General features: G+C 46.5%; 1 protein-coding gene across 2 annotated transcripts in view; it reads left to right on the plus strand.

Moving 5' to 3' along the window:
• The window catches only part of LOC103263707 (transcriptional enhancer factor TEF-1), a 186,977-nt gene that overhangs the window by 120,373 nt on the left and 40,817 nt on the right, over window positions 1-25,787 (plus strand). The window contains exons 4-7 of one of the 2 annotated variants that reach the window (XM_008061380.2): window positions 7,234-7,368; window positions 8,822-8,868; window positions 9,744-9,805; window positions 10,980-11,104. In XM_008061380.2, the coding sequence (XP_008059571.1) occupies window positions 7,234-7,368; window positions 8,822-8,868; window positions 9,744-9,805; window positions 10,980-11,104 (369 nt within the window). The remainder of the gene's footprint in view (window positions 1-7,233; window positions 7,369-8,821; window positions 8,869-9,743; window positions 9,806-10,979; window positions 11,105-25,787) is intronic. The other variant, XM_021714105.1, reaches the window with a different exon arrangement.

Below are 25,787 nucleotides of genomic sequence, written 5' to 3' on the forward strand. Positions count from 1 at the left end.
ACATCGAACCTAAAGTTGGTGCAGTGAAGACCAGAATTCCTAAGCATTCCATTTCAGGTCCCAGGCAGGATCGAGCCTGGAGTGTTGATCACTGGGCTTCATGAACTGCAAGTTTACCTAATGGCAAGGCCACAAGCACTGTGCCAAGCGCTCGAAGCAGTCCTGAACATGGCTGTTGTTATCTCTGATTTGTAAATTAGGAAGCAGAGGCTCAGAATAGCTGAGTGACTTGCTCAGAGTCACAAGTCTGAATTTGATCCAGGGCTCTCTGGGCTCTATGCAGGAGGTCATGCTGTCTCCCCAGAGAGTGCTGGTCAAGGATGAGGGTTTACTTCCCTGCCCTGGGGTGCTTTGCCTTGTCTCCCTCCAGGAGGGCCCTCATTGTATCTGTGCATTTGAGGGAAACAGAGAAGATGAGGGTGGGGGCTGGTACTCACTCTGGAACTTAATTTGAGTCAGGTACCAGTATGGGTTCCTTTGGCTTCTCAGGAGATCTACTTCCTGCCCCTTGCTGTCACCTCCCAGAGAAACACCCAGACCAGTCATGAAGCTGTCCCCAATCCCAGGCTTCCTGGGTGAGATTCGCCAGGCACACCTAAGAGTCTCTTCATCTGTAGCCCTCATCTGTAGTCCTTTTTGATGCTAAACCCTTCATCAGAGTTAAAGGAAATGCTGTTGACAATTAAAAATACTAAATATAGCTCAGTACATTTAAAAATGAACAATGGTTTTAAAAAAAAAAAAAACCTTGAAAATTTTTCTTGGATGTGAATGGTGTCTTTGGCATTTGGAAATACAATAAGATGAATTAATTGCTACTCATTAGGCAACAAGTCAGGAGAAGTATGAATGTGCCTTCTCTCCTCGGCATTAGCTATTGCCTGACCGAAATAGCCCCCTTTTGTATTTACTCCTGCCTTTTCTAATAATTAAGCAAATTAGAGATCATAGCTAGACCAATTCAAGGGCCCTCCATCCTTTCTCCAAAACTGTCGTATAGTTTTGTGATGTTTATCTGCTCCAGGGGTAGAGTTAATGATTGCAGAGGTCATGTGAATGCACGTAGTACAAGATTAGAAACAACATCTGCAAAATTACTTCTTTTAGGAAAGTATTTTGTGTTTTGTTTCTTTTCTGAAAAAGTGGTTTTGCAAGTAAACTGCCATATTTCCTCCGTTGCACCATACATTTTATATTGCTGGGAAAAGTATATTTGGAGACAAACAATTAATAGTTAACCAGAGCTGGTGAATCCATGGTCATTTTTTTGTTTTACATATTTTTCCTGATTTCTATGGTGGATCTTTATAGGAATAAATTTGGAGTTTTGCCTTTAAATTCTGAAATGATGGCTCCTGAAGAAACTGCTTGGAACACATTGGTTTAGCCTGCTGTTCATTAAAATTCCATCTTTAGGGCAGTTATATTATATTGTATATGCAAGCATGTGACCTTTTCACATTATCTTTAAAATCTGTTTATGGTAATACCTAAAGAATGTGAGATAATTGATTTTGCAGAATAATCAAAAGCTGAAGAAGCAGAGGGAAGAGAGAGGAGCAAGATTCCTATAATATCCAGACTGATCCATGTGATGTCCTCAAGTGTTAAGGGCACACTACTCCACCCACTTGCATTTGTGATATTGCTACCTTCCTGTCATGTGTATTACATGTAGACATTTTTGGAACACTGTGTTCACCTTAACCATAAAAAGGAGGCAGTCAGCAGAACAGAGAGGTATACCAGCAACCTTGTACTGCTTCATGAAATATGAAAGCCTGTTTACTTAGTAACAATAACAATTTGAAAGGCTTCAGGCTGAGGAGTTCATGCACAAAACAGGCTGCTGGACCCTGTGTAGTGGAGGTGGTGAGATCGTTGGCAGTGTGGTGTACAGAAACTGGATAGCAAAAAAAGTAGGGTAGATCATAAGACATGGACCCCAGGTCAGAGTGCTTCCTCCACCCCATTCTCATGTCAATTGGACCATTTGTTCTTGGCATCCTTGGTACCCATCGCCTTCCCCATCAACAGGCTAGAGAACCACAATTCCTGCTCCTTGAGTGTTTCCCACATTACAGGTCAGGGGCTTGGGTTAGGGTTCACTTGGAAAGGGAGATTTCCCTACTCTCCAGACATTTAGCATTTTGTAGCTTCTTTCTTTGTAATCTTAGAGACAGAGTAACTGACAAACAGTAATAAGGAGTGAATGTGAGCTTGTCCAAGCTTTTTCTAGGACACATTTATTTTATTCATGCTCATATGTACAAGTACACACAGAGTATTTCTCGTACATTGTTGAGCATAACTCAGTGTTAGCTTAATATCAGTTTAAGATAAAACAATGTTCATCCTTTGTAAATCTCGTCCACATCTCAGAAGTCTTGGTGTGAAAACATCTTAGAATAAAATGAATGTGGTGTACAAATGTAGCATATATTTTTAACTTGCTTAAGCTTCATTTTAGATGAATTAGCACACTCCCCCTAGAGTGGGACTGAGCAGGGAAGATAGAGTAGAATGTTTTAAAGTCCAAGGTATTAGACCAGAGCGACACAGAGGAGCAATTTACTCAGGGCTGACACTTAGAGTTATAATTTTTCCAAAGCCGGGCATGTATCTCTGAGCTGAAAATGACAATTTCGAGATCCTTCCATGGATGTCTCCTAGCCTGGCATCCTTCTGAACTCCCATTTAGGATAAGTGGGTCTGCAGCCAGGCTCTCCGGTCTGATTTTGAGATATCCCTGGTGGTGCTTATTATCTCCAGGGTTACTTCAGATTTTAAACAAAAAATTTTATTCCTTTTAATTTTCAAATATATACCATACATAAAGGGGAGATTTTATAAAATTAAATGAGTAGTCAGAGTAGCTCTGTCACAAAAGGCAGGAAATCACTGGTGTAGACATTTTAGTCCATTTGCAGAAAATTGCCTATTCTCAAATAGGTAGGTCAAGTGCAGAAAGAACCTCTACTTGAGATAAAAATTTCCTTTCCACACTTGGCTTTCTCTCTATTAGGACAGGCAGCCAAGAGCTGCCCACATTTTAATATTCAGCTGGATTCTCACTAGTGTATTTTGGGGGGGGGGGGTGTACATGTTAAGATATATTTGTTTATAATGGTATTTACTCTCATAACTACAAATGCTTTTAGAATCAGAGCAACATTAGAGAATAAATTACAACTCTTTATTTTGTAGATGAAGAAAAGTAGAGGGTGTTCATTGCTCAGCCCGGGAAATATAGCGAGACCCCATCTCTTTTTTTTTTTTTTTTTTTTTGAGTTGGAGTCTCACTCTGTTGCCCAGACTGCAGTGCAGTGGCTGCTCCCGGCCACCGCAGCCTCGACCTGCTGAGACCCCATCTCTTAAACAATAAAATACAATAATTAACCAGGTGTGATAGCGGCCACCTGTAGTCCCAGCTACTTGGGAGGCTGAAGTGGAAGATTGTTTGAGCCCAGGAGTTTGAGGCTGCAGTGAGCTTTATTGTGCCACAGCACTCTAGCCTGGGCAACAGGGTGAGACCCCCTGTCTCTAGAAAAATAAAATAAATGACTTAGCCGTCATCGTATTGCTTGTCAGTATCAGGCAGGGACAGACTTGGAACCAGGTCTCCCAACTCCCCTGCAGGTACACTTTTTACTCAGAGAGCGAGCACTCTGGTGCCATAAAAGCAACTGGTTTACTCTTCTGCTTTTGAACTCTTGTTTATTTAGGTACCTTGTGGAATGTCGGGTCATGAGAGACTCAGACCTTTAACAGCAGAAAAAGACCTTGTTCTGAAACTGTGCAACGTAAACAGCAGAGATACATGCTTTTCTCCTTTGCTAATTGACTGGTTTCCCTGTTTTAAAGAAAGAATGATACCAAACTTGCAGAACATCTCTAAAGGGCTTTTCAATAAACCCAGCCAAAGGAAACATTCAAGCAACTCTTAATAGAGTAACGTGGGACATGGAGACTCAGGGAACTCGTTTCGCTGGGACCTGGACTTGCAGTTCATGAGTCACCCTACCCAAGTGTGCACGAATGGATTCTGTGTTTGGGCAAGCAGAATCGCCCCCGTCAGCAGCATTTCAGACAGATAGAACTCTTAGGTTCACGCGAGGCCCCTTGATGTTCTTTGGGAGTGGAGCCAAGCCCACAAGCTCTTTTGTAGTTCCTCGGAATTCGCATCAGCCAGGCAGGCAAGGAGTCTTGGTACCATTTTCCAAGTTCCCCCCTGCCTGGGCCCCAGAGAAGTTGTAAGGCTTGCTGTGTTCTGAGGGACGGTGCTTGTGGTCATACCTCAGGTTCAGAAGTTGCCTTGAGAGTGTTTACAATCTCTCTTTAGGGGTCATGTGGCTTGGGGTCTGGAGTCCAAAGACAAATCAATGGATTGCTTGTGACTGGTCCAAAGACAAGCCAATGGGTTGCTATTGATGTCAGAGTATTTTTGGCAGAGGACAGAGTGGGTATGCGTGGAGCCATGTTTTGTGTCCATGACTGACCCTCGAGGGGTGGCCGGGGGCTGGGGCAGGTGAAACCGCAGTACAGCTAAGAGAGGATTGACTGGCACCAAGAACTATATGTGCTGGACCTGGTTTAGCTTTAGGGCATGCGTATGGTCCCAGTCAGCTTATCGTAACATCTCCTCTGCTTCAAGATTTGCCTCTTTTTCTGACATATCTCAGTATCTGAAATGTTTCCAATCTTTAAAAAAGTAACCTGAGAAAGCTAGCTTTAGGTTAGAACATTTGGCAGATTAGAGCATGGAGCGTCAACTCCAAGAGTGCCATCTGATGAGATACAGACAGCCAAAGAATCATCCTAAGAGTCACCAGGGCACAGAGGCCCAGTCATCTTGCAAGTTTCGAGGGCCCTCACAGTGTCATTGGAAGACAGCAGGTGCCATCACAGATGTTCATAATGACCCTGTGCATCCCTCAGAAGCTGTTACTTGATGCTGGTTGATTACTTGAGGCTTGAGTCTTGTTAGTTTGTCAGTTGCAGGCCAGAGAGATATATAAAACAAACACTTTTAAGTGTGTCAGGCTTTCTTTTCCCTCTTTCTTTTTTCCTCTCTTTCTGTCTTCCTCTCTTTCTTTTTTTGACTCATTTTTCAAGGATTAATGGAAGCTTTTTGAAAATTCCCGTGATGTTCCTGGTAGTTGTGGGGAAAAGTAGTGTCTATTCCTTGGAAGCATCTAGCAGTTCTTTCTTAGAAGTCCCTTGTATTTGTTTTCTAGGCTTTGAATTTTTTTTTTCCCTTCTCCTTTGGCCATGCCTTTGGCACCTCAGCGTGTTTTTTTCACCACCTTTGGTTAAATCAGTAAACACTGAGGCACTCTCTCAACGGGTACTCAGAGTCTTAGCCTGAACCTTCCCCTGACCTTCCCTGGCTGTCTGAACTCTCTAAACAGCAGCTGTGGAGAGCACTCTTATTTCAGTGTCATCATTTTGCTCCTGCTTTGATGGTGTATTTGAAGCCCTGCCTATGCCTGGGGGCTCTGTCACACACCAGGAATCTTACCATTTCACCATCTGTCCTGGGAAAGCTATGCAGATGAGTTGGGGATAGTTCAATTGTTTGTTTGTTTTGTTTTTGGGGGGGTGGCAGTTTTGAATTGGGGTCTCCGTTCTGTCACCCAGCCTGGAGTGCAGTGGCACAATCATGGCTCACTACTGCCTCGACTTCCTGGGCTCAGGCGATCCTTCTGCCTCAGCCATCCGAGTAGCTAGAACTGCATGTGTACACTACCATACCCAGCTACTTTTTGTATTTTCATAGAGATAAGGTCTTGCTCTGTTGCTCAGGCTGGTCTCGAACTTCTAGGCTCAAGCAATCCTCTGGGCTTGGTCTCCCAAAGTGCTGGGATTATAGGCATGAGCCACTGCACCCAGCTTGTGGGTAGTTTTTGATTGTTGGTGTTGCTGGGTGCCTTTCTCACCGTCGCCTTCCCAGTTAGCTGTCTGCATCACACATTCCTCCTAAAATATGAAAAAAGCTCATGCCCCCTATGCGTTTTATTGTACCCAAGTATTATATGTTTGTATCCCTATATATTTTTAACCAAAGAAGAAAAATAACCCTGCCTTTGTACGCAATCCTTTTAACAAATTGTTTATTGTTGTATCCAGGTAACAAGCATGGTAAGTATTTTCACCAAACTGAGTAATCTGTATTTTAGCTGTGCTTGGCAGACTTTTTTGGCTAGCTTTGTGTTATCAGCCTTGGCTTTTCTAGAAAAAGACCTATTTAGGAAAAGGAGAAACCACTTACCTGTAGCCTCTCTTACGTCCCAGCTTTAGTAAGCACCCACACCCACGGCGGGGCTACTTGAGAGCATGCGCCCCGCCAGCATGCTGCTTGGGCCTGTCACCCCTACCCTGCTGCTTCCGAGCCTCCCATGACCCCAGCAGCTCCTGGGCCTGTGACCCCACGACGGCCAGAGCACACACAGATCGGGCCTGAGCTCTGTGGACGGCTCTGTCCCAGACCACAACCACATCTCTTCTCTCACCCCTGCTCCCATCTGTGTGCCGGACCTTTGTTTTTTCTTCTTCCTTGACTGTGTTAAGTAATTGGAGAAATCCCTTTCTGGAAGCTGAAAAAATAAGTAAATGCATTGTCCACTCTCCTCAGAGGCTTCACATTCTAATGGAAAATGGATTTAAGCTTTTTTTTTTTTTTTAATTGAGCTGGGGTCTCACTCTGTCACCCAGGCTGGAGTGCAGTGGCACAATCATGACTCACTGCAGCTTCGAACTCCGGGCTGAAGGGATCTACTCTACTCAGCCTCCCGAGTAGCTGGGACTACAGGTGCACATGACTACACTCAGCTGATTTTTTTTTTTTTTTTAATATAGAGATGAGTTCTCACTAGGTTGCCCAGGAACTCCTGGGCTCAAGCATTCCTCCCACCTCAGCCTCCCAAAGTGCTGGAATTTCAGGCATGAGCCACTGCCCCTGGCCTGATCCTTTTTTTAAAACACACACATACACACACACACACACACACACACACACACCTTGCCCCACTGGGTGTTCTCAGTAAATGTTCACAGTTACAGTAGGTCAAGTATGTTTTAGCCTTCTGGCTGTGTTTATTATCCGTGCATGTTTGCTTTTTTGGCCTCTTTTGTGGCTCTGTATTTTAGTCCATGTGCTCGTGGCTGTGCCTGTTAACCTGCCTGGTAGCCATGCATTGTATATTAAGTTGGTGTGTCACTGTCACCTTCAAGGATCAGACCGCAAAGGATAAGGCCTTGCAGCACATGGCGGCCATGTCCTCAGCCCAGATCGTCTCGGCCACTGCCATCCACAACAAGCTGGGGCTGCCTGGGATTCCACGCCCGACCTTCCCGGGGGCACCAGGGGTAAGTCATGATAATGACATTCAGTAATGACAGTGATTAAGGTTGGGGTTGGCGTGGGCCAGCGTAAAGCTCTGCTCTGGTGCCACTTGTCATTCGGGTCAGGTGTACAAGAGGGCAAAAACTGCCTTATGAATGGATGCTGAGTGCAGTGTGATGGAAGAAAGAAGAGAGGGGAGGAGGAGGGGAAGAGAAGAAAAAAAAAGAAAAGGAAACAGGAAGGGATGGGGGAAAACCGAGAGGAAGAGGAAGGAATCCTTAGTCCCTGAAGACATGACATGGTACCCTCTGGGTTGTGATCTTCCTCTTCTGCTCTCTTTCTTTTTCCTGGTCCTTGGCCTCTGTCCCTCTGTCTTCATGGTCACTTTATGGCAACTGGCCCCTAGAGGGGCAAAGTATTCTATTGACATGTTCATTTAGATGCTACCAAGGGCTGAGAACTATTATGTTATAATCTCATTTAATCATCTTAAATGCTGCTGCTTGTTGCCATTTTACAGATGAGAAAGCTCAGATTATTTAGTAGCAAAACAAGAGTTTGGGTAACTTGATCACAGTCGAATGGCTAGTGATGTCAGAATGCAACCCCAGGGTTGCCTGATGCCAGAGGCTGCTTGAGTCCCTCTCTTTCATGCTACCTCCAACCAGCACCAGTCACCTTAGGGAAGCTTGCAGCAAATAAGATGCCTGTATTCCTTTTTTTTTTTTTTTTTGAGTGGGAGTCTCACTCTGTCACTCAGACTGGAGTGCAGTGGCACGCTCCCAGCCACCGCAGCCTCGACCTGCTGGACTCCAGTGGTCCTTCTGCCTCAGCCTTCCAAGTAGCTGAAACTACAGGCATACACTACCATGCCCGACTAATTTTTGATTTATTGTAGAGACAAGGTCTCGCAAGTTGCCCAGGTGGATCTCGAACCTGCGGGCTCAGGCAATCCACTTGCCTCAGCCTCCCAAAAGACTGGGATTACAGGCTGAGCCACCGAGCCCAGCCAGGTGCCTGTATTTCTTCTTGGAGCCCCTGGCTATCTTGTTGAAGTTCTGTCTTCTGCCCTGCTGGGCCTTCAGTGTCATGAGGCAGAATATTATACAGGGAGCATTTCAGAACAATGGGAGGAAGTGAAGGATGGGTGGGTGCTTTGATAAGGAAGTCAGTCAAAATACTGGTGAACCCCCTGGATCTCTGCTAGGTGTGAGGAGAACACAAAGGAGCAACTGCCTGCCCTATCCTCAAGGGGATTTTCAGGAAAAATGGAGCTAAGGGGAGCCACAGTTGCCACGTCAAGGGTGTGTGTGGACTGTGGTCTCATGCACAGAGGTGACATGTGCACTTGGGGAAGTGGCTCTGGCAGGTGATTGGAAGCCACTGTCATTCACCGGGGGTTGTGACAGGTAGACATCCTGATTTGTGCATTGGAACCAACTCATAATCCTGAAGCCTTTGCATTTTGCCTTCCAGTTCTGGCCAGGAATGATACAAACAGGGCAGCCAGGATCCTCGCAAGAGTAAGTCTGAGGAGGGGTCACACTGATGACAGGGGCTGGTCACAGTTCTCCCAGGGCTAGACTGCTTGGGGACTTAGAGAAGAAAGGGGGGTTAAACTGAGATCCCCCTCTTATTGTCCACTGAGGCCCACAGCAGGAAAGAGGCTGACCTCTCAGATCCAGGAGGGGTGTGAGTGTCTCACTCCCACCTTGAGTATTTGCGGTAATCTAGCTGGAGGCAGGAAGTGGGTCCCTGTCCCCTCCGGCCTTTGGAGGCAGACCCTGGGATCTTCCTTGCCTGAGAGGAGGCAGCTGAGGTAATCCAGGAGCCATTTCACTGGTGTGCCCTGGGATCCCTGTGGATAATAGGCAGTCCCACTGACACTTTGAGGGCAGGGGAAGAAAACTCAGTAAACCAGAAGGTAAGGGCAGCTTGGGGGATAAAAACAGAAGGGAAATCCTGCCTTCTGCTCACCCTGCCACTCTTCTGCCTGTATATTGCCAGAAGAACTTGAACTATTTGAGGAGAGAAGGAAAACCTGAGGCACGTCCTAGACCTTGCCTGGAAATGGTGACCGCTGACCTCAGTCTCTGCAGGGTTGAAAAGAGAGGTTCAAAGACAGAAGCCACAGCACAAGGAAGTCAAGTTGATGGCTGGCCAGCTCGTCCCATTGGACTGGCATGAGGCTTGGTGATTTGATCCCTAGCAGGCCACTGGCCCCTTTCAGTTGGATAGAGCAGGCACTCCTGCCTGGGATAGCGCTCTGCCTGGATGTGCCACCTCTTGCAGGCAGGGAACACAGTGGTGGGGACCTCCCATGGGGAGGCATGGCTGGGCCTGGGAAATAGCTGCTGCAGGAGTGGTGTCTGACTCTGTCCCCCCCCTCTGTCCCCAGCGTCAAGCCCTTCGTGCAGCAGGCCTACCCCATCCAGCCAGCGGTCACGGCCCCCATTCCAGGTGAGTCTCCCTGGGACTCCTTTTTGGGGTCACTACCCCACACAACTGACAGCTGGGCCTGTTGTTTTGTTCTCAGAGTGGGGAGAACAACCTGCCCTGTCCTCAGGAAGTTTTTCAGGAACAAAGGAGCTAAGGAGAGCTCTAGTTGTCAGGCCAAGGATTTGGACTGTGGTCTTGTGCACAGAGGTGACCACAATCTCCCCTGACTTCATGGGCATTCCCTGTCTACCCTATCCTCCTTGTGACGGCATGGGTTAGCCCAGAGCTCAGGAGAACCACAGGGGTGTCCCCTGCCAGGGCCTGGTTCCCTTCGGTCATCTCCCAAGAGCGTTTCAGATGGGTCTTTATACAGAAACAGGAAGCCTAATCACTTTCACTTGAGACACTGGATTATCCTTAGAGGAGGAAGTTGCTGTGGCTCCTTCCTCATAAACTGGCTGAATTGGGCAATCTGAGTCTTGAGGGCAGATGTGGTTTTATTCACCCTTTCTTAGTTAAGTAGATTTCAATCCTGTTACTCTTTCTTTAAAGGAGAGCTTACATGGAAACTCAAAATAGAAAACACAAATCTGACAAGCCCACCTGTCTCTCTCTCCACCGGATATGTCCTTCTCCCTGCCCCCCTGCCCAACATGCATGTAGAGTGACTCAGTGGACTTCCTCGAGGTACCATCTGCAAGTCACTACTCTCCATTATGGATTCCCCGAACAGAAATACATTCACATATTACTCTCTCTCTAATACCATGGAGCGTTCTGAGAAAATATTCGATAGCACTGATGATCACAGTCTTAAAGAAAAAAATGGACAAACACAAGGAGTTCATGGCACATCAAGGTCTCATAGGAAGTCTTTGGAAGCATTTGCTTCTGAATTTTCAGTCATTCTTGGCTTGGCCCAGCTAGGCCTCTTTGTCTAGGGAGAGGTGCCCTGGCCTTAATCTTCGCTGCAGTTGACATGGGGAGCACATGCATTGCTTGCATGACTGGCCACTGTCTTCAGGATCCTCCGCCAGAATCCCACCTCTACCTGACTGAGTTTCACCCCCTAGACCTGGTGGAGAGGGGTCATCAGCCTTTCCCCCAGGTCATATATAGAGTCCTGCCCCACTGTTGGCCTGAGACCTGAGAGGAGGTGAGTGGCCAGGTTTAAAGATGATGATTGGTCTTTCAGGGTTTGAACCTGCATCAGCCCCAGCTCCCTCAGTCCCTGCCTGGCAAGGCCGCTCCATTGGTACAACCAAGCTTCGCCTGGTGGAATTTTCAGCTTTTCTTGAACAGCAGAGAGACCCAGACTCGGTGAGTGTGCCCAGACAGGTGTGTCTGAATCCAGGGTTTGTTTCCCGTTCCTGTTCACCTTCTTGCTCTTCTGTCTTTCATCCTTTCCTCCTGCCCTCATGCCCGACAAATGTTCCTGCGTGAAATCAGATGTAGGAAAGTAGCCAGGCAGCCTTTCATGTCAGTAAAAAGCTATCCCTACTGGCAAATACGTAGAACTTTTGAGCTGAATGCTTATTACTGCTTTGAACCTCAAGCTCCAGAGAATACTTAAGCTGGAGGGAGGGGCCTTGACGGGCTCTTGTGTTTTGTAAAATTTAACTACAAGTAACATTTATTGAGCCTTGCCATGTGGTTGGTATTGTGCAAGGTTATTTAGATATATGATTTCATGTCATCTTCACAAAAACCATATGAGAGTAGGTACCATATGATAGATGAAGAAACAGAGAGGGTAAGGAACTTCCTTAAAGTCACACAGTTACTACCTGATAGATTAAAGATTCAGACTCTGGTCTTTAAAACTCTAAAGCCTCAATATTTAGCCATAATTCCATTTAGCCTCTCTGAGTCTGTGTTCCCAAGATAACAAGTTGTTCTCTTCTTAAGGAGAAGTAACAGAATGGCACTTAACAGTTTGCCATAGAATGCATGCAGTATAATATCCTAAATACCAGTCCCACTGGCATCTGGACTCTGTTTGTCACTTTCTGCTCTTCCGTCTCCTCCCGCTCCATCGTGTGCCCGTTGTTCCATTGTTTCTCCACCAGGCATCTCCCATACATATGTGATCCTCCTCCTTTCCCACCCGAGCAGCCCCGTACCCTTTCGTCACGCCCACTCCTTGGCTGTGCATGTGAGTGTTGCATCTGTGTGTGGGTGAGCCCAAGGCAGAGACTGAAGGAGTCCTGAGTTTGTCTCTGGGATCCTCACCAACCCCCTTCCCCATTCTCTTCTCACCCCATCCCTCCCATCTCAGGGGCACACAGGCCCCCAGGCTCCCTGTGCGTGGCTTGCCTTGTCATCTGTTGTCAGGAGAAAGTGTCAGGAATGAGTTCAGAGGCTGCACAATTGGAGGTGACCACTCAGGGCAGTTTCCACTTTAGCTCCGTGGAAAGCCTTCTGAGGGTGGGTGGGGATGTGCTGTGGACAGAGAAGTTCTATCAGTTATCACCAGGCTGGAGCCCGTGTGTGGCCCACTGATGTCCTTGTCCATGCATCGTGAACTCTGGGAACTGGTGGAAGAATAGAGCCCCTTCAAAATTAGGCGCAGGGGAAATGAGGGGAAAGATGTAAATTGGGTCTCTCAGGGCAGGCACAAGTCAAGGGGGCTGTTGAGGCCAGGGATGAGAAGGCCAGTTGGGTGAGTCTTCTCCAGTGGCTGGGTGGCTTGAAAGAGTGATGGGGATGGGTTGATTCATATACGTGGGGGCAATTAAACCACAAGATCACCGTCGCAATCCCGGGCTTCCTGTTCTTGTGTTCTGTGTACTTCCGTATGGATGTATACTTCTGTACCCATAGCTCTTTGATTGAAGGTTGGACTTTGGCCCAGAAATTGCTTCTGCTCCTCTAACTCATGTTTTCTGTGACACCTCATTGTTCACAGAGCACTTTGTTGTTGATTATTTCATTCTGTCCTCATAGTGCCCTGCACAGTAGGTTCTGTGTTCTCTACTTTACAGATGAGAAAACTGAGGCCCAGACTTACTAAATGACTTTCGGAGGATAATTAGCCAGTAAGCAAAGGAACTAGGGGCCCACATCTGTTTCCGTGTACTCTCTTCACTACTGTGAAACACCACCTCCCAGTTTTGAGGGTCTCCTGATTGTCTGTTAAGTCTGGGTATCTCCTGTGAGTCTTTGCATGTGACTTTTTTTATTTTTATTTTTTATTTTTTTGAGTCGGGGACTCACTCTGTTGCCCAGGCTAGAGTGCAGTAGCATGATCATGGCCATGCAGCCTCGATCCCCTGGGCTACAGGTGCACACCAACACACCTGGCTGCTATTATTATTTTTTTTATTTTTTATTTTTTATGGAGAGGCAATCTCATTATGTTGCCCAGGCTCATCTTGAACTCCTGGGCTCAAACAATCCACCCACCTCAGCCTCCCAAAGTGCTGGGATCACAGACGTTGAATCTCCCCACCCTGCCTTGTGATTGATTTTTTAAGAAACAGAACTCCAAGGCACTGGGAGATGAAGGTCCCCAGGTGGTTTTTGTTTCCTTGACTAAAAAACTATCCAATGCTTCATCACAATGATTGTTTTAAGTTAAAAGGCTGTGGCAGCCCCTTATTGTTACTGTGCTCTCTAGTTATGGACCTTTTAGGGACCAACGTGTTCAGTTACCTTTTCTGTTGTTTTCTTTTCTTTCTTTTTTATTTTTTTTTAAGTTGGAGTCTCACTCTGTCACCCAGACTGGAGTGCAATGGCTGCTCCCGGCCACCGCAGCCTTGACCTGCTGGGCTCCGGCGATCCTTCCGCCTCAGCCTTCCAAGTAGCTGGAACTATAGGCACGCGCTACCACACCCGGCTGATTTTTTGATTTATTGTAGAGATGAGGTCTTGTTAAGTTGCCCAGGCGAGTCTCGAACCCGCGGGCTCAGGCAATCCACTTACCTCGGCCTCCCAAAGTGCTGGGATTACAGGCTGAGCCACCAAGCCCGGCCTGTTGTTGTTTTTCTAAGAAGTATTTGTTGGGCTTTACTTTTGTTTTGAGTCGGGGTCTCACTCTGTTGCCTAGACTGAAGTGCAGTGGCAGCATCATGGCTCATCATAGCCTCGACCTCTTGGGCTTTGGTGATCCTTCTGCCTTAGTCTCCCAAGTAACTGGGACTATAGGCATGCAATACTACCCTGGGCTAATTTAAAAAAATTTTTTGTAGAGATAATGTCTCACTATGTTTCCTAGGCTGGTCTCAATCTCCTGAGGTTGAGCGATCCTCCTACCTCAGCCTCCCAAAGTGCTGGAATTACGGGCTTGGTGGTTAACATTTTGATTTGCTGATAGATTTGTAACCTTTGTGTGCATCTGCCTGTGTGAGGGGCAACTCTGGAGACAGGCCCAGACTGGGCTGTCCAGTCACCCCCTTGGTCCTTGAAGGGTTTAACATCTGGTAGGGAAATGAACACGAAACAGGTAATTACACGAGAGGTTTTTGCAAGTACAGTGCCTGCTAGGAAGGAAGAATGTTGACTGCTGTGAGGGTGGTGACAGGAAACAGGGTGGGCTTCCTTCAGACAGTGACACTTAAGCTGAGAGGTGGAGAATTATACAGGGAAAGAATAAGGGAGAACATTCCAGAGGTGGCAAATCTGAAGTATAAATGGCAGTAAATGAAATTGGTGACTAGTTTAGGAAAGCCAGGGTCCTCCACTTCTCCAGAATAGAGGCCAGGGTTATATATTTCATGTATGTTCAGATTTACAAATAATAGTCTGAATTGTGTGACTGGATTTGGCCTATTGATGTTGAATTTAAAAGCTTGTGTATGTAGATGAGAACCCACCACTTGATGTCAAAGGCTCTGAAATAAATGGGTCTGGTATGAGTCAACACCCTTGGTACCTTTTAAGCACCAATTGCATGCCAACCACTGCTTCAGGTGTTAGGGATTTAGCAGCAAAAGAAACAAACCTCTTTTTCTCATGGAGCCCACACCCTGGTAGAGACAGGCAAGACCCCAGCAAATATATGTACAGTATGTCACAGGATGCTACGTGCTTATGTGGAACAATGGTCCATTCTCACAAGTGATTTATTTATTTGTTTGTTTGTTTGAGAAGGGCCTCACTATGTTCCCCAGGCTGGCCTCAAACTCGTAGACTCAAGCAATCCTTCTGCCTCAGCCTCCTGAGTAGGTGGGATGACAGGCATGTGCCACCACACCCTGCCTTCCTGACAGCTTAAAATTACTTGCTCTTTAGATTAAAAATATAGAATTTCAAAAAATAATAGTACTCCTTAATATATGTGTTATTATATATTGATGTTTCTGGCTTGTTTTATGCTAGCAAATGATGTCCATTAGATATTGGTGTCCACAGATATTGTCCTTTAGATGTCCAGAGCTCTGTCACTATGGTGAAATCATTTTGCTTGACCTCAGTTTTAATTGTTGATGTTGCTTCTGATAGTTCTGTTATGAATACTTATTTTGTAGGTAAATACAAATGAGTGTAATATATACGAATGAAATATGTGACAGATTGCGAATAGGGTATTTAATGGCTTTAGAGGAAACCTGAGAGCTTGAAGGATGGTTCTTGTGCTAGAGGAAAAAAATGGTAATTGATCAGTTGAAATGGGAGAAAAATAACAAAATTATTTAAAGCATTTGATAATGTCTCAAGCGCCAGCCTCTCAAATTATATAATAGGTGCTTTATTGGACACAAACACAGGGTGCTATTACAATCAAGGTGTAGTAGTCCTCTAAGACCAAGATTACACTGAAAAACATGTACCATGTGGATGGTTTTTTTGGCTCTTAGACTTCTGTGATTTCTCAGGCTTTAATTTTACCTCATTAAATGTTACCAACAGTAGGAAAATCAAAACCATTTAAAATAAATTCAGATGTTATGTTTTAACAAATTTGTGTATGCTGAACTTAAAATTTAACATCAAACATTAAGCATAGCCAGGCTCGGTGGCTCAGCCTGTAATCCCAGCACTTTGGGAGGCTGAGGTGAGAGGATTGCCTGATCCCGCGGGTTCGAGACCCACCTGGGCAACTTGGCGAGACCTCATCTCTACAATAAATCAAAAAGTTAGCCTGCATGGTAGTGCACACCTGTAGTTCCAGCTACTTGGAAGGCTGAGGCAGAAAGATCGCCGGAGCCCAGAAGGTCGAGGCTGCAGTGGCCGGGCGCGGCCACTGCACTCCAGTCTGGGTGACAGAGTAAGGACCCTAAAAAGTTAAATTTTGAGCCAGGTGTGGTGGCTCACACCTGTAATCCCAACACTTTGGGAGGTGGAAGCGAGAGGATTGCCTGAGCCCATGGGTTCGGAGCCAGCCTGGGCAACATGGCGAAACCTCATCTCTACAATAAATCAAAAAAATTAGCTGAGTATGGTGGCGCATGCCTGTAGTTCCAGCTACTTGGAAGTCTGAGACAGAAGGAGCGCCTGAGCCCAGCGGGTATAGGATGTGGTGGCCTGCACAACAGAGGGAGATTCTGACTTTAAAAAAAAAAAAAACTTGGCCAGGCTTGGTGACTCAGCCTGTAATCCCAGCACTTTGGGAGGCCTAGGAGAGTGGATTGTCTGAGCCCACAGGTTTGAGACCACCCAGGCAACTTGGCAGGATCTCATATCTACAGTAAAATAAAAAATTAGCTTGGTTCAGTACTGCACACCTGTAGTTCCAGCTACTTGGAAGACTGAGCAGAACTGCCTGAGCCCAGCAGGTCTAGGCTGTGGTGGCTCTGAGTGTGCCACTGCTCTCCAGCCTGGGTGACAAGAGTGAGACTCCTTCTCAAAAAAAAAGAAAGAAAGAAAGAAATTAGCCGGACTCAGTGGCTCAGCCTATAATCCCGCACTTTGGGAGGCTGAGGTGAGCGGATTGCCTGAGCCTGCGGGTTCGAGACCCGCCTGGGCAACTTGGGGAGACCTCATCTCTACAATAAATCAAAAAATTTGCCGGGCATGGTAGCGCGTGCCTGTAGTTCCAGCTACTTGGAAGGCTGAGGCAGAAGGATCGCTGGAACCCAGCAGGTCGAGGCTGCAGTGGCCAGGAGTGTGCCACTGCACTTCAGTCTGGGTGACAGAGTGAGACTCTAACTCAAAAAAAAAAAATTAAGCTTTGTGTTTGGATTCTACAAATTTTTGCTACATACAAACATGTACACACCTTTCCCTGTGCTTCTTTATAAGGACATAGGTTCATTATAATCATGGGATTATAAGATGTTTTAGTAGAAGGGGGCTGATAAGTAGTGCTGCCAAAAACAAAAAAATTAAGTAGCCAGGTGTAGGACTGACGATTTTTCATTAGTGACTTCTTAATGCTTTACCATAGCTCTGTGAGGTAGGATAGTCCATTTTCTTTTACAGAAGAGGACTGTAGAGATTGCTGCCTTACAAGAGTGATAGCCAGCTTTAAACCTCAGTCTACCTGTACCAAACAGAGCCAGGAGAGGAAGAATCTAGTCTACCTCCTCTGTAGTCTAGCATAGCCTTCCTTAAAACCAGCATTTCTGGAAATGCATTCTTTTGGTTCAGTCCTGCCACTGAAGACTTCTCCACAACTCCGCCACGCCTAGCAGTGGTAATGCTAGTATTATTACCAGTAGCAGTATGACCAACATTCATTAAACATTTTCTGTGTGCCCACACTATGCAGTATCCTAGTTAATCCTTAGGAAGTAGCTTGCCCAGTATAGATAGCCAAGTGACACTGGAAATGGGATTCAGATCCAGGTCTCCTGATTCCACATCCTGAGATTGTGACCAAAAGGGTCCACGGGCATCTGATGTGTAGTCTGTTTTTGTAGCCCAAGGCTGTAAGGAGCTAATGGAAGGATAACCAGGGGGATGAATGCCCCCTGCTGGCTGGGCGTCATGCATTAAACCAGACGGCAGCCTCCCGGAGTCGGTGGTTGTTTATATTGGGGGAGAACCAGCAAGTCAGTCCCTCTGTTACCTTTGGCTCTACTAGAGGCTAAGGGAAAAACAGCAGAGGGTGAAGAAAGGAAGGAAGAGTGTAAAAAACAAAGACTATTTTGGAAGTGGTTAGTAATGTTTGGAAATACACTTTCTGCATGATTTCAGGGTTGCACATCAAAGGCCCTCAAGTGCTAAGTGTGAGATCCTCCACCCAGGGTGGGCTATTTAAAAGGGCCTCCCTGAAATCAGGGTCCAGTTCCTGGAGGCCAAGTTAGGCAGCTGCTTCTTTATGCATATGAAAGCCCAGCCTTGGTGAGCCATCAGCTGAGTCGTGCATGTGTACAGGGACCAGTTCTCTGATACAGCCTAGAGTGATTTCTTCATCCCAGTCCTCGGCATGGCAGGTTCCTCCAGGCCCAACAGCACAGCCGTATCCTGCTCCACAACCGGAAAACCCCTACCTCCTCAGACTTCCTGGGTGCCAGGCTGTGTGTCTTGTGCCTGTTGTGGTCTGGATGCTGCAGTGATCAGGAGCCTTGAGCAGGAAGAGAGCAGGGTAGGTAGACTTTAGATGGGAAGAGAGGGGCATGGAGATTACTGTTTAGATTTTGAAGAAGTACTGTCTTGTGGAAGAAAAGGAAAATATCTGTGATGTGGTACAGGAACAGACCTCAGCAGGGAAGGCACACCTCAGCTTAACATAGGAAACTTGTTTATGTGTTAATAGCAATAGCGATCACCACCAGCACTTACTGAGCTCTGTTTTGTTTTTATTTATTTTTAATTTATTTTCTTATTATCTCAGAGGTGGGGGGGGCAGTCTCGCTGTGTTGCCCGGGCTGGTCTCAAACACCTAGCCTCAAGTGATCCTCCCACCTTGGCCTCCCAAAATGCTGGGACTACAGACCTGAACCACCACGACTGACCAGAGCTCTGTTGTTAATCAGTGTGCACCAAGCATTATGCCTAGTCTAGAAGTGAAGGAATTGTGGCTTTGAAATGTTCACTAACATGGTCAAGGTCCACCACCAAGAGCAGGGACCATACCAAGGTCTATATTTTCAACCACATCCCCGTACTCTGGAAGAAATAGAGACATTATTCAAAGTTAAAACAGCTGCCTCCAAAATGTGAACTCACTAAGCAAGGCTGGATGCCACAGAACCCTTCACACTGGGCAGAGAGTTGGGCCAGATTTTTTCTGAGTTTCTTTTCTAGCCTACAGTTCTGTGATTCTTCTCAGGGTTCAGGGTGAAGAATGAGAGAAGCAAAGAATGTTCTCACCTGTGCTTCAGAACACACCTTCCATCATTCTCTAGTGGAAAGAGAGGAGAAATACTTGAATTCTTACCAGCTGTGTGAGATCGGGGCAAATTACTTCACAGTCAGCTCAGTTTCTTATGTGTCAAATGGGCATAATAGGATCACTCAATATGTCCAGAATATCCCTGGACATATTGAGTCCTCTGTAAATGTTTTTTGAACCCGAATGTCTAATAGTAAAGTGATAGGAAACTGGGCCAGACAGCTAGACAGGGGGGACAAGGCTCAGGAGAATGTGCTCACCAGGTGATTTGGACTTTAATTTTAGAAATGAACAATTAATCTTTTAGTCAGGCACAGTGGCTCACACTTGTGATCCCAGCATTTTGGGAGGCAGAGGCAAAAGGATTGCCTGAACCCAGGGGTTTGAGACCAGTCTGGGGCAACTTGGCAAGACCTCATCTCTACAGTAAATCCAACAATGAGCTGTGCCTGGAGTTCCAGCTACTTGGAAGGCTGAGGTGGAAGGATCACCTGAGCCCAGCAGGTTGAAGCCATAGAAAGAAAAAAAAATACATATACATATATATATAGTATAGGTAGTAAAAATTGTTTTGTATAGGTAGTAAATGCATGGAAGGAAGACTTTCCTTCTCTCTAGTTCCCTATCCTACTACTAAATAGGTAACTGCTAAATAGGTTACTGCTTTCTCATGAATATGAATATATATTCTCCACTTCACCTCCCTTTTCATTTTTTATTTATTTGGTTATTTTTTTGAGTTGGTGTCTCACTCTGTCGCCCAGACTGGAGTGCAGTGGCACGCTTCCGGCCACTGCAGCCTCGACCTGCTGGGCTCCGGCGATCCTTCCGCCTCAGCCTTCCAAGTAGCCAGAACTACAAGTGTGCGCTACCACGCACTGCTAACTTTTGACTTATTGTAGAGATGAGGTCTCACCAAGTTGCCCAGGTGGGCATTGGACCTGCGGGCTCAGGCAATTCACCCGCCTTGGCCTCCCAAAGTGCTGGGATTACAGGCTGAGCCACCGAACCCGGCCTCACCCCCCTTTCTAAAGAGAGGATATGACCTGATGTGTGCACCAGGAAGTTGATAGCTGCAGCCAGTAAGAGGATGGGCTGCAGGTGCAGAAATGACATTGCTGGTCAGGTGATGTGTGATGAGGGCCATACCAGGTGCAGAGGCAGTTGGTGGCTGAAGGGATGGCAGAAGGGAGAGAGGTTGTGGTGATAAAGTGAAAAGGCCTTGGGGAATAATTAGCTGGAAGAGGTAGGGGAGTCATGAAAATGACTGGAATGAGGAGGAAGCAGGATTGCTAAGAACTGAGATGGTGATAATGCTTTTTCTTTTCATCTTCGACGTTAAGCCTAGTGAAACAGGTATTGGAAGCAGAGGGGCTCTGAGAGCTTAAGTAACTTAGTTAAGTAACTTGGCTAGCAGATGACAGGGTTGGCTGTTTGAACTTTGTCTCGGTTGAAAGCCAAGGCTTGAGGGCCAATCATCTTCAGGGAGATTGTATCATTGGCAAGTGACTTCCCATGTGTTATATCACGTACTAACTCAGTGTTTTTGAGTTACCCAGGGTAGTGGAGAGGGCAGGGATTGTTCTCAGGTGGACAGATTTGGGTTCCAGGAAAGGAAAGAATTCCTGAAGTGTCCTAGGCTTGAGTTGATGGCAACACCTCAGCCAGGAGGCAGAAAGTTTTACAGCCTGGGGTGTCCTGGCCCTTTATTTCTAAGTGGCTGGATTGCCAGAAGCCTGGGGACTCTTCCTGTGGGGGTAGGAGTCGGCAGTCTTCATGGCCCGAGGGACCCTGGGGTTCCCCCTCAGGGGGACTGGTGGCCTCTGATCCAGCCTGCTCTGAAGGTCTGCACATATATCCTACAGATAACCTGATTCTTTCCCATAAAGGCAGTTGGTCAAGTGTGGGCCCAGGGATGATTTAATTTGAGATCCTCACAGCTTCTTTCAAAGGCCTTCATTCACAGATCAACTAAAATTCCTTTGTCAGACCACAGATCTGACTCGGTTTGGAAAACATGAGCAGAGCAGCTCTAAAGAACTGTGGCATTCATGAGGCCTGTGGAAGAAGGAAGAAGGGATGGTGGTGAATGGGGATGAGGTTGGAGAAGTAGCGAGGAAGCAAGGTTTCAGTGCCAGGCTACCAGGAGGACCCTTGCCTGTGTCCCAGGCAGGCTGAAGACTGGCACGGTGTTTTGCAAGCCCAGCAGTGGCTGCTGAAGCAGCTGTTGCTTCTCAGAGTGGGGAAATGGCTGTATGGGCAGATCTGGTTTCTGGTCCCTTAGCAAAAAGCCTCTTTCTCTCCCCTTGCTCAGGGCTGGCATGGACACCTCATCATAGTAAACCGGCACACCAGCATCCGTGCAGCCCTCTATGGGCCCGCACGGGACTTTCACAGCCACTTTCTCGTTTGACCCGCTCATTGACACTTGGAGATGAGCAGGCCAGCTGTCATTCCTGTGTCCGACGAGGAAGCCAAGGCCCAGAAAGATTAACCAACTTGCCCAGACCACACAGCTCAAAAATAGCAGCGCCTAGATTCTAACCTGTGTGCCATGAATGTGCCCATCACATGCTTAGCATAAATGGTCAAAAAGGACTTTTGGCCTTCTGGGTTGGGGAGGAAGGCTTCAGCAAGCCTGATGGTTGACTGTGCCCAGTTTGGGTGCTTTGCTCAGATTTTGCTAGTATGTTTTCCCAAACATAGTCTTCTGGCAGAACATGTGAGATGGAGACGATGGCTCGGTGTGGTGTGGGGCCCCTGTGTGTGTATCTTGTGTGATTGCCAAGCTGCTCACAAGCCCACGCACACCCAACACGCACCCTCCTGCAGTTGCAGCCTGTCTACTGAGAGGTGCGGGCTCAGTGTCTCCGAGATGCTCCGGCCACTCACCCTCTTTCTCTGCCAATGTTTGGGGAGGAGGCAATTAGAAGCATCTGGAAATCCAAGTTTTATAGACATTTCATGGAGGCCCCAGCCAGGCTCCATCTGCTTTCCTTGGCAGGTCAGCACCCCACCCGCCTGCCTTCCCAGTTGCCCACTCAGCTGGTGGGCCCCTCAGCTGCACTTCTGGGTGGAAGATAGCTCCTTTCTAAGGGAGCAGCAGATCCTCCATGGAGGTCGGAAGTAGGGAGCTGGAAGGGTGCATCTTGGGGTGAGATCCCAGAAGGAAGGACCGACTTGCTCCTTGTTTCCAATGATGTTTCCTTTTAGGAAGAGCACGGGGCAAGGAATGAAATGGCATGTCAGGGCTGGGGAGCCAGAACAGGGCTGGTACCAGATCATTTAGCTGAGGAGAGAACTCGCTTCAGATTCACTTTCTCCCAGGCAGGAAGGCCGAGCAAGGCAGGCCCCCAGGCTGGACGTGGAGCTGCTTTTCTTGGCTTGGCTCAGCTCCAGGGCTGTTTCCTATCCCTGCAGGATCCAGGGTCCATCATGGGCTGCCCAGGCTGCCCTGGAGGTGGCTGGACAGGCATTCCTGGCAGGACTGTGACAGGAAACAAATGCAGGTGATTTGTCCTTGTTCTGTCCCAGCTTGTACATTAGCATCCCTTGACATGAGTTATTTGTCTTGGTTTCTTTAAATTCCTAAGTGGATTATAATTTTTCTCTTGGCATTATTTGACAGCAGTCATTTTTCAAGGTTTCACTGCGTTCTTCAAATACTTAGAATTTTTGGAACAAGTTTAGGAGAAGCCCGCCATCTTCAGGTCTGATGGTGCATTGCAGCCCCAGGATGTGTCCGAGGGCACACGGCAGAAGCAGAGGACTAGCATATTTGTAGGGTTTTTCCTTCCTTTTCCACAAAAGTTGAACTGCCTCATCAGAGACCTCTAGAATAAATATATCATATTGGCAATCCTTTAAAAAAAAAGAGGAAAAGCCCCAAGGACACTTTTGAAAGTTGTACTGTTGTGGCATATCCCCTCTGCAATGATGGGCAACCTCCCGGGCTGCCCTCACCCCACTATTGAGGACAGACTTTTTATTCTCAAAAGGGGACCTCAGGAAGCAGGCATCTGGAGAGGGCACTGTGTGCCTCAGGGACGTGTGGGACCAGGTCACACAAAGTCCCCACCCATCTCCCGCCTCGGCTACCCTATACCCCGGCACTGCTAGGAATATCAGAAGAGTAGGAATGTACCCTAGTATGTCTAAAACTTTTCTCCCTTTGTTTCTGCCATAAGTTTTAGCATATCTGCTTTATGGCTGTCAGAGGGATGGCATTCGTTTAAAATTAACTCATCCAAAGTAAAGAAACAACATGATTATTCAGAGAAATAACAGCAATAAATGACATGCTAGGCACAGCGTTATGTATTTTTTGTGCAGTATCTCATTTAATACTCTCGATACTCCTATGAAGTAGGTACTGTTATTATCCCTGCACTATGGCAGGGAGGGCTATAATTGCCTGTCCCTGATGAGTCAACTAGGAAGTGGTGCCAGTGCTGGGGTTCAAACCTGGATCCTACCTGCCTCCAGACTCCAGGTGCTCATCACCTCTCTGCAGCATCACTAAGCAACAACAGAAAAGGACAGCCAGGGACCGGAAAAGAAAGTGATCCGGTAGACTAGCTTTGGGGGAGCAGGAAAGTCCTTTGTTAAATCCCCGGGGTACCTCAGTCACCCTTTGCAAGTAAATGTGTTGAGTTTCTAGGATTGCATTCACCGTTGTCACCTGAAGAAAAACTGGAGGGATTAGGGTGATAAAAAGAGAAAGTGGGCATTTCCCCACATCAAGATAAGAAATCCATGTATTCAGATTGTGCCAGGTGCCGCGGGGCATTCTTGATCAAGGTAGGGTTTTGCTGGTGTAACACCTGTCATTGCAAAGCTTTGCAGTCTGACCCGAGTTCCTTTAGAGCCCAGGGAACTTGTGGCCATCATAGAATGAACATCCTGAAGTCATATTTTTTGTTTCCTTTTATAGCTCTTACCTTTCCTCAAAAAAAAACCCATGATGTTTCAAGATAGTTTTTGATTGACTATTTAATTTAATAAAGTAATCCATGTGCCTCATGTATTTTTTTTTTTTTTTTTTTTTTGAGTTGGAGTCTCACTCTGTCACCCAGAGACTTTCTCTTTTTATCACCCTAATCCCTCCACTTTCTCTTTTTATCATCCTAATCCCTCCAGTTTTTCTTCAGGCCACCGCAGTTTTTCTCGGCCACCGCAGCCTCGACCTGCTGGGCTCCGGCAATCCTTCCACCTCAGCCTTCCAAGTAGCTGGAACTACAGGCATGCGCTACCACACCCGGCTAATTTTTTGATTTATTGTAGAGATGAGATCTCGCCAAGTTGCCCAGGTGGGTCTCGAACCTGCGGGTTCAGGTAATCCACACACCCCGGCCTCCCAAAGTGCTAGGATTACAGGCTGAGCCACCAAGCCCGGCCTGTGCCTCGTGTATTAAGCCAAGTGGAGCCATGTGACCCATAGGGAAAACAGTATTCTTCTGTTTCATGGGTGCTCATCTCCCAGATCAACTCCAGGGACACAGTTATTTGTGATTTTTTCACCCCTTTTTTTGGGTATATTTATCTTCACATTTCTAAATAATATGTCCATACTGTATATCTCATTCCATTAAATTTTTTAGAGAGTATAAATAATTTTTGGCTACATGGTTACAATGTTTAGAGGCAAAGAGGTCTAGGCTTTCAGTGTCGTACCACTCCCACCCGTGCACATCGTAGCCAATAGGTATTTTTCCTCCCTTCACCTCTTTGTTCCATTAATTTTCTTTCTACAGAAGACTAGGACTTGGTTCTCTAAATTTAGTACCTGGCCCTTCTTCCCCCCTGCACGCTTCCTTCCATCCCCCCAATGTGGTTATAGCACACTTTTAAAAATTAACATTCAGCATTTGTATTATATATAAATTTTGCACACAGCAGGGTTAGTGTGCTATATGAAAACCATTTTTCTTAACTGTAAAACTTTTGTTTTTTTCTGGGGCATGTGATTGCCTCTTTTTTTTTTTTTTTTAATAATTCAGTCTTTACATAACTACATAAATCCATCCTCGGAGTTTCTAACAGAACTCTAGTACTCTTCCCCAGATGGTCAGATACATCAGGGACTGTCTCAAGTGCAGTCTCTTCTTGGTGACATCCCTCCAGGAGTTCCCAGTTCCATGTCCACGCTGGACTGTTTGTTGTCTGGGTCAACAGCCAGCTTCTGACCTGGCTAGGGCACAATCATGGTTCACTGCAGGCTTGACCTCCTGGGCTCAGGCAATCCTCCCACCTCTGCCTTCCTGGTAGCTGGGACTACAGGCATGCACTGCCACTTTTGTAGAGACAAGTTCTTGCTACATTGCCTAGGCTGGTTCCTTCTTTTTAAAATTTGCTCCCTCATCTTGTAGGAACATACCCTCCTGTAGCTGCCTGAGAACAAGTTGTAAGGAAGGATAATTTTTGAACCCTTCAATATCTGTGAGTGTCTTCTACTCTCACATGTAATGGGTACCTTGATGTGTTCACCATGGTTTTCACCTTGAACTTGGAAAACACCTTTCCTAGGTGAATTCACCTGTTTTCTTCTTTCACTCCCTCTTCTCTGTAGGAATCTGTGAGATTGTATATTTATACAGGCAACATTTGTCCTACTTGTAGGGGAAATAAACTAGCTCCATGCGGTTACCCTGTGGGCTCTGTGAAGATAAGCACTTTGTTGTTAGTGTGTGGATTCCGTGTGCTTAGCATATAACTGATGGAGGCTCTGCTGGTTTGTCCTACGAAAGTCCATAAAAGACATAGGTAGAATGAGGACCTTTTCTG

Source organism: Carlito syrichta, unplaced genomic scaffold (genome assembly GCF_000164805.1).
Source record: "Carlito syrichta isolate Samal-C Ts95f unplaced genomic scaffold, Tarsius_syrichta-2.0.1 Scaffold305227, whole genome shotgun sequence".
In the NCBI taxonomy this organism is placed as follows: domain Eukaryota; kingdom Metazoa; phylum Chordata; class Mammalia; order Primates; family Tarsiidae; genus Carlito; species Carlito syrichta.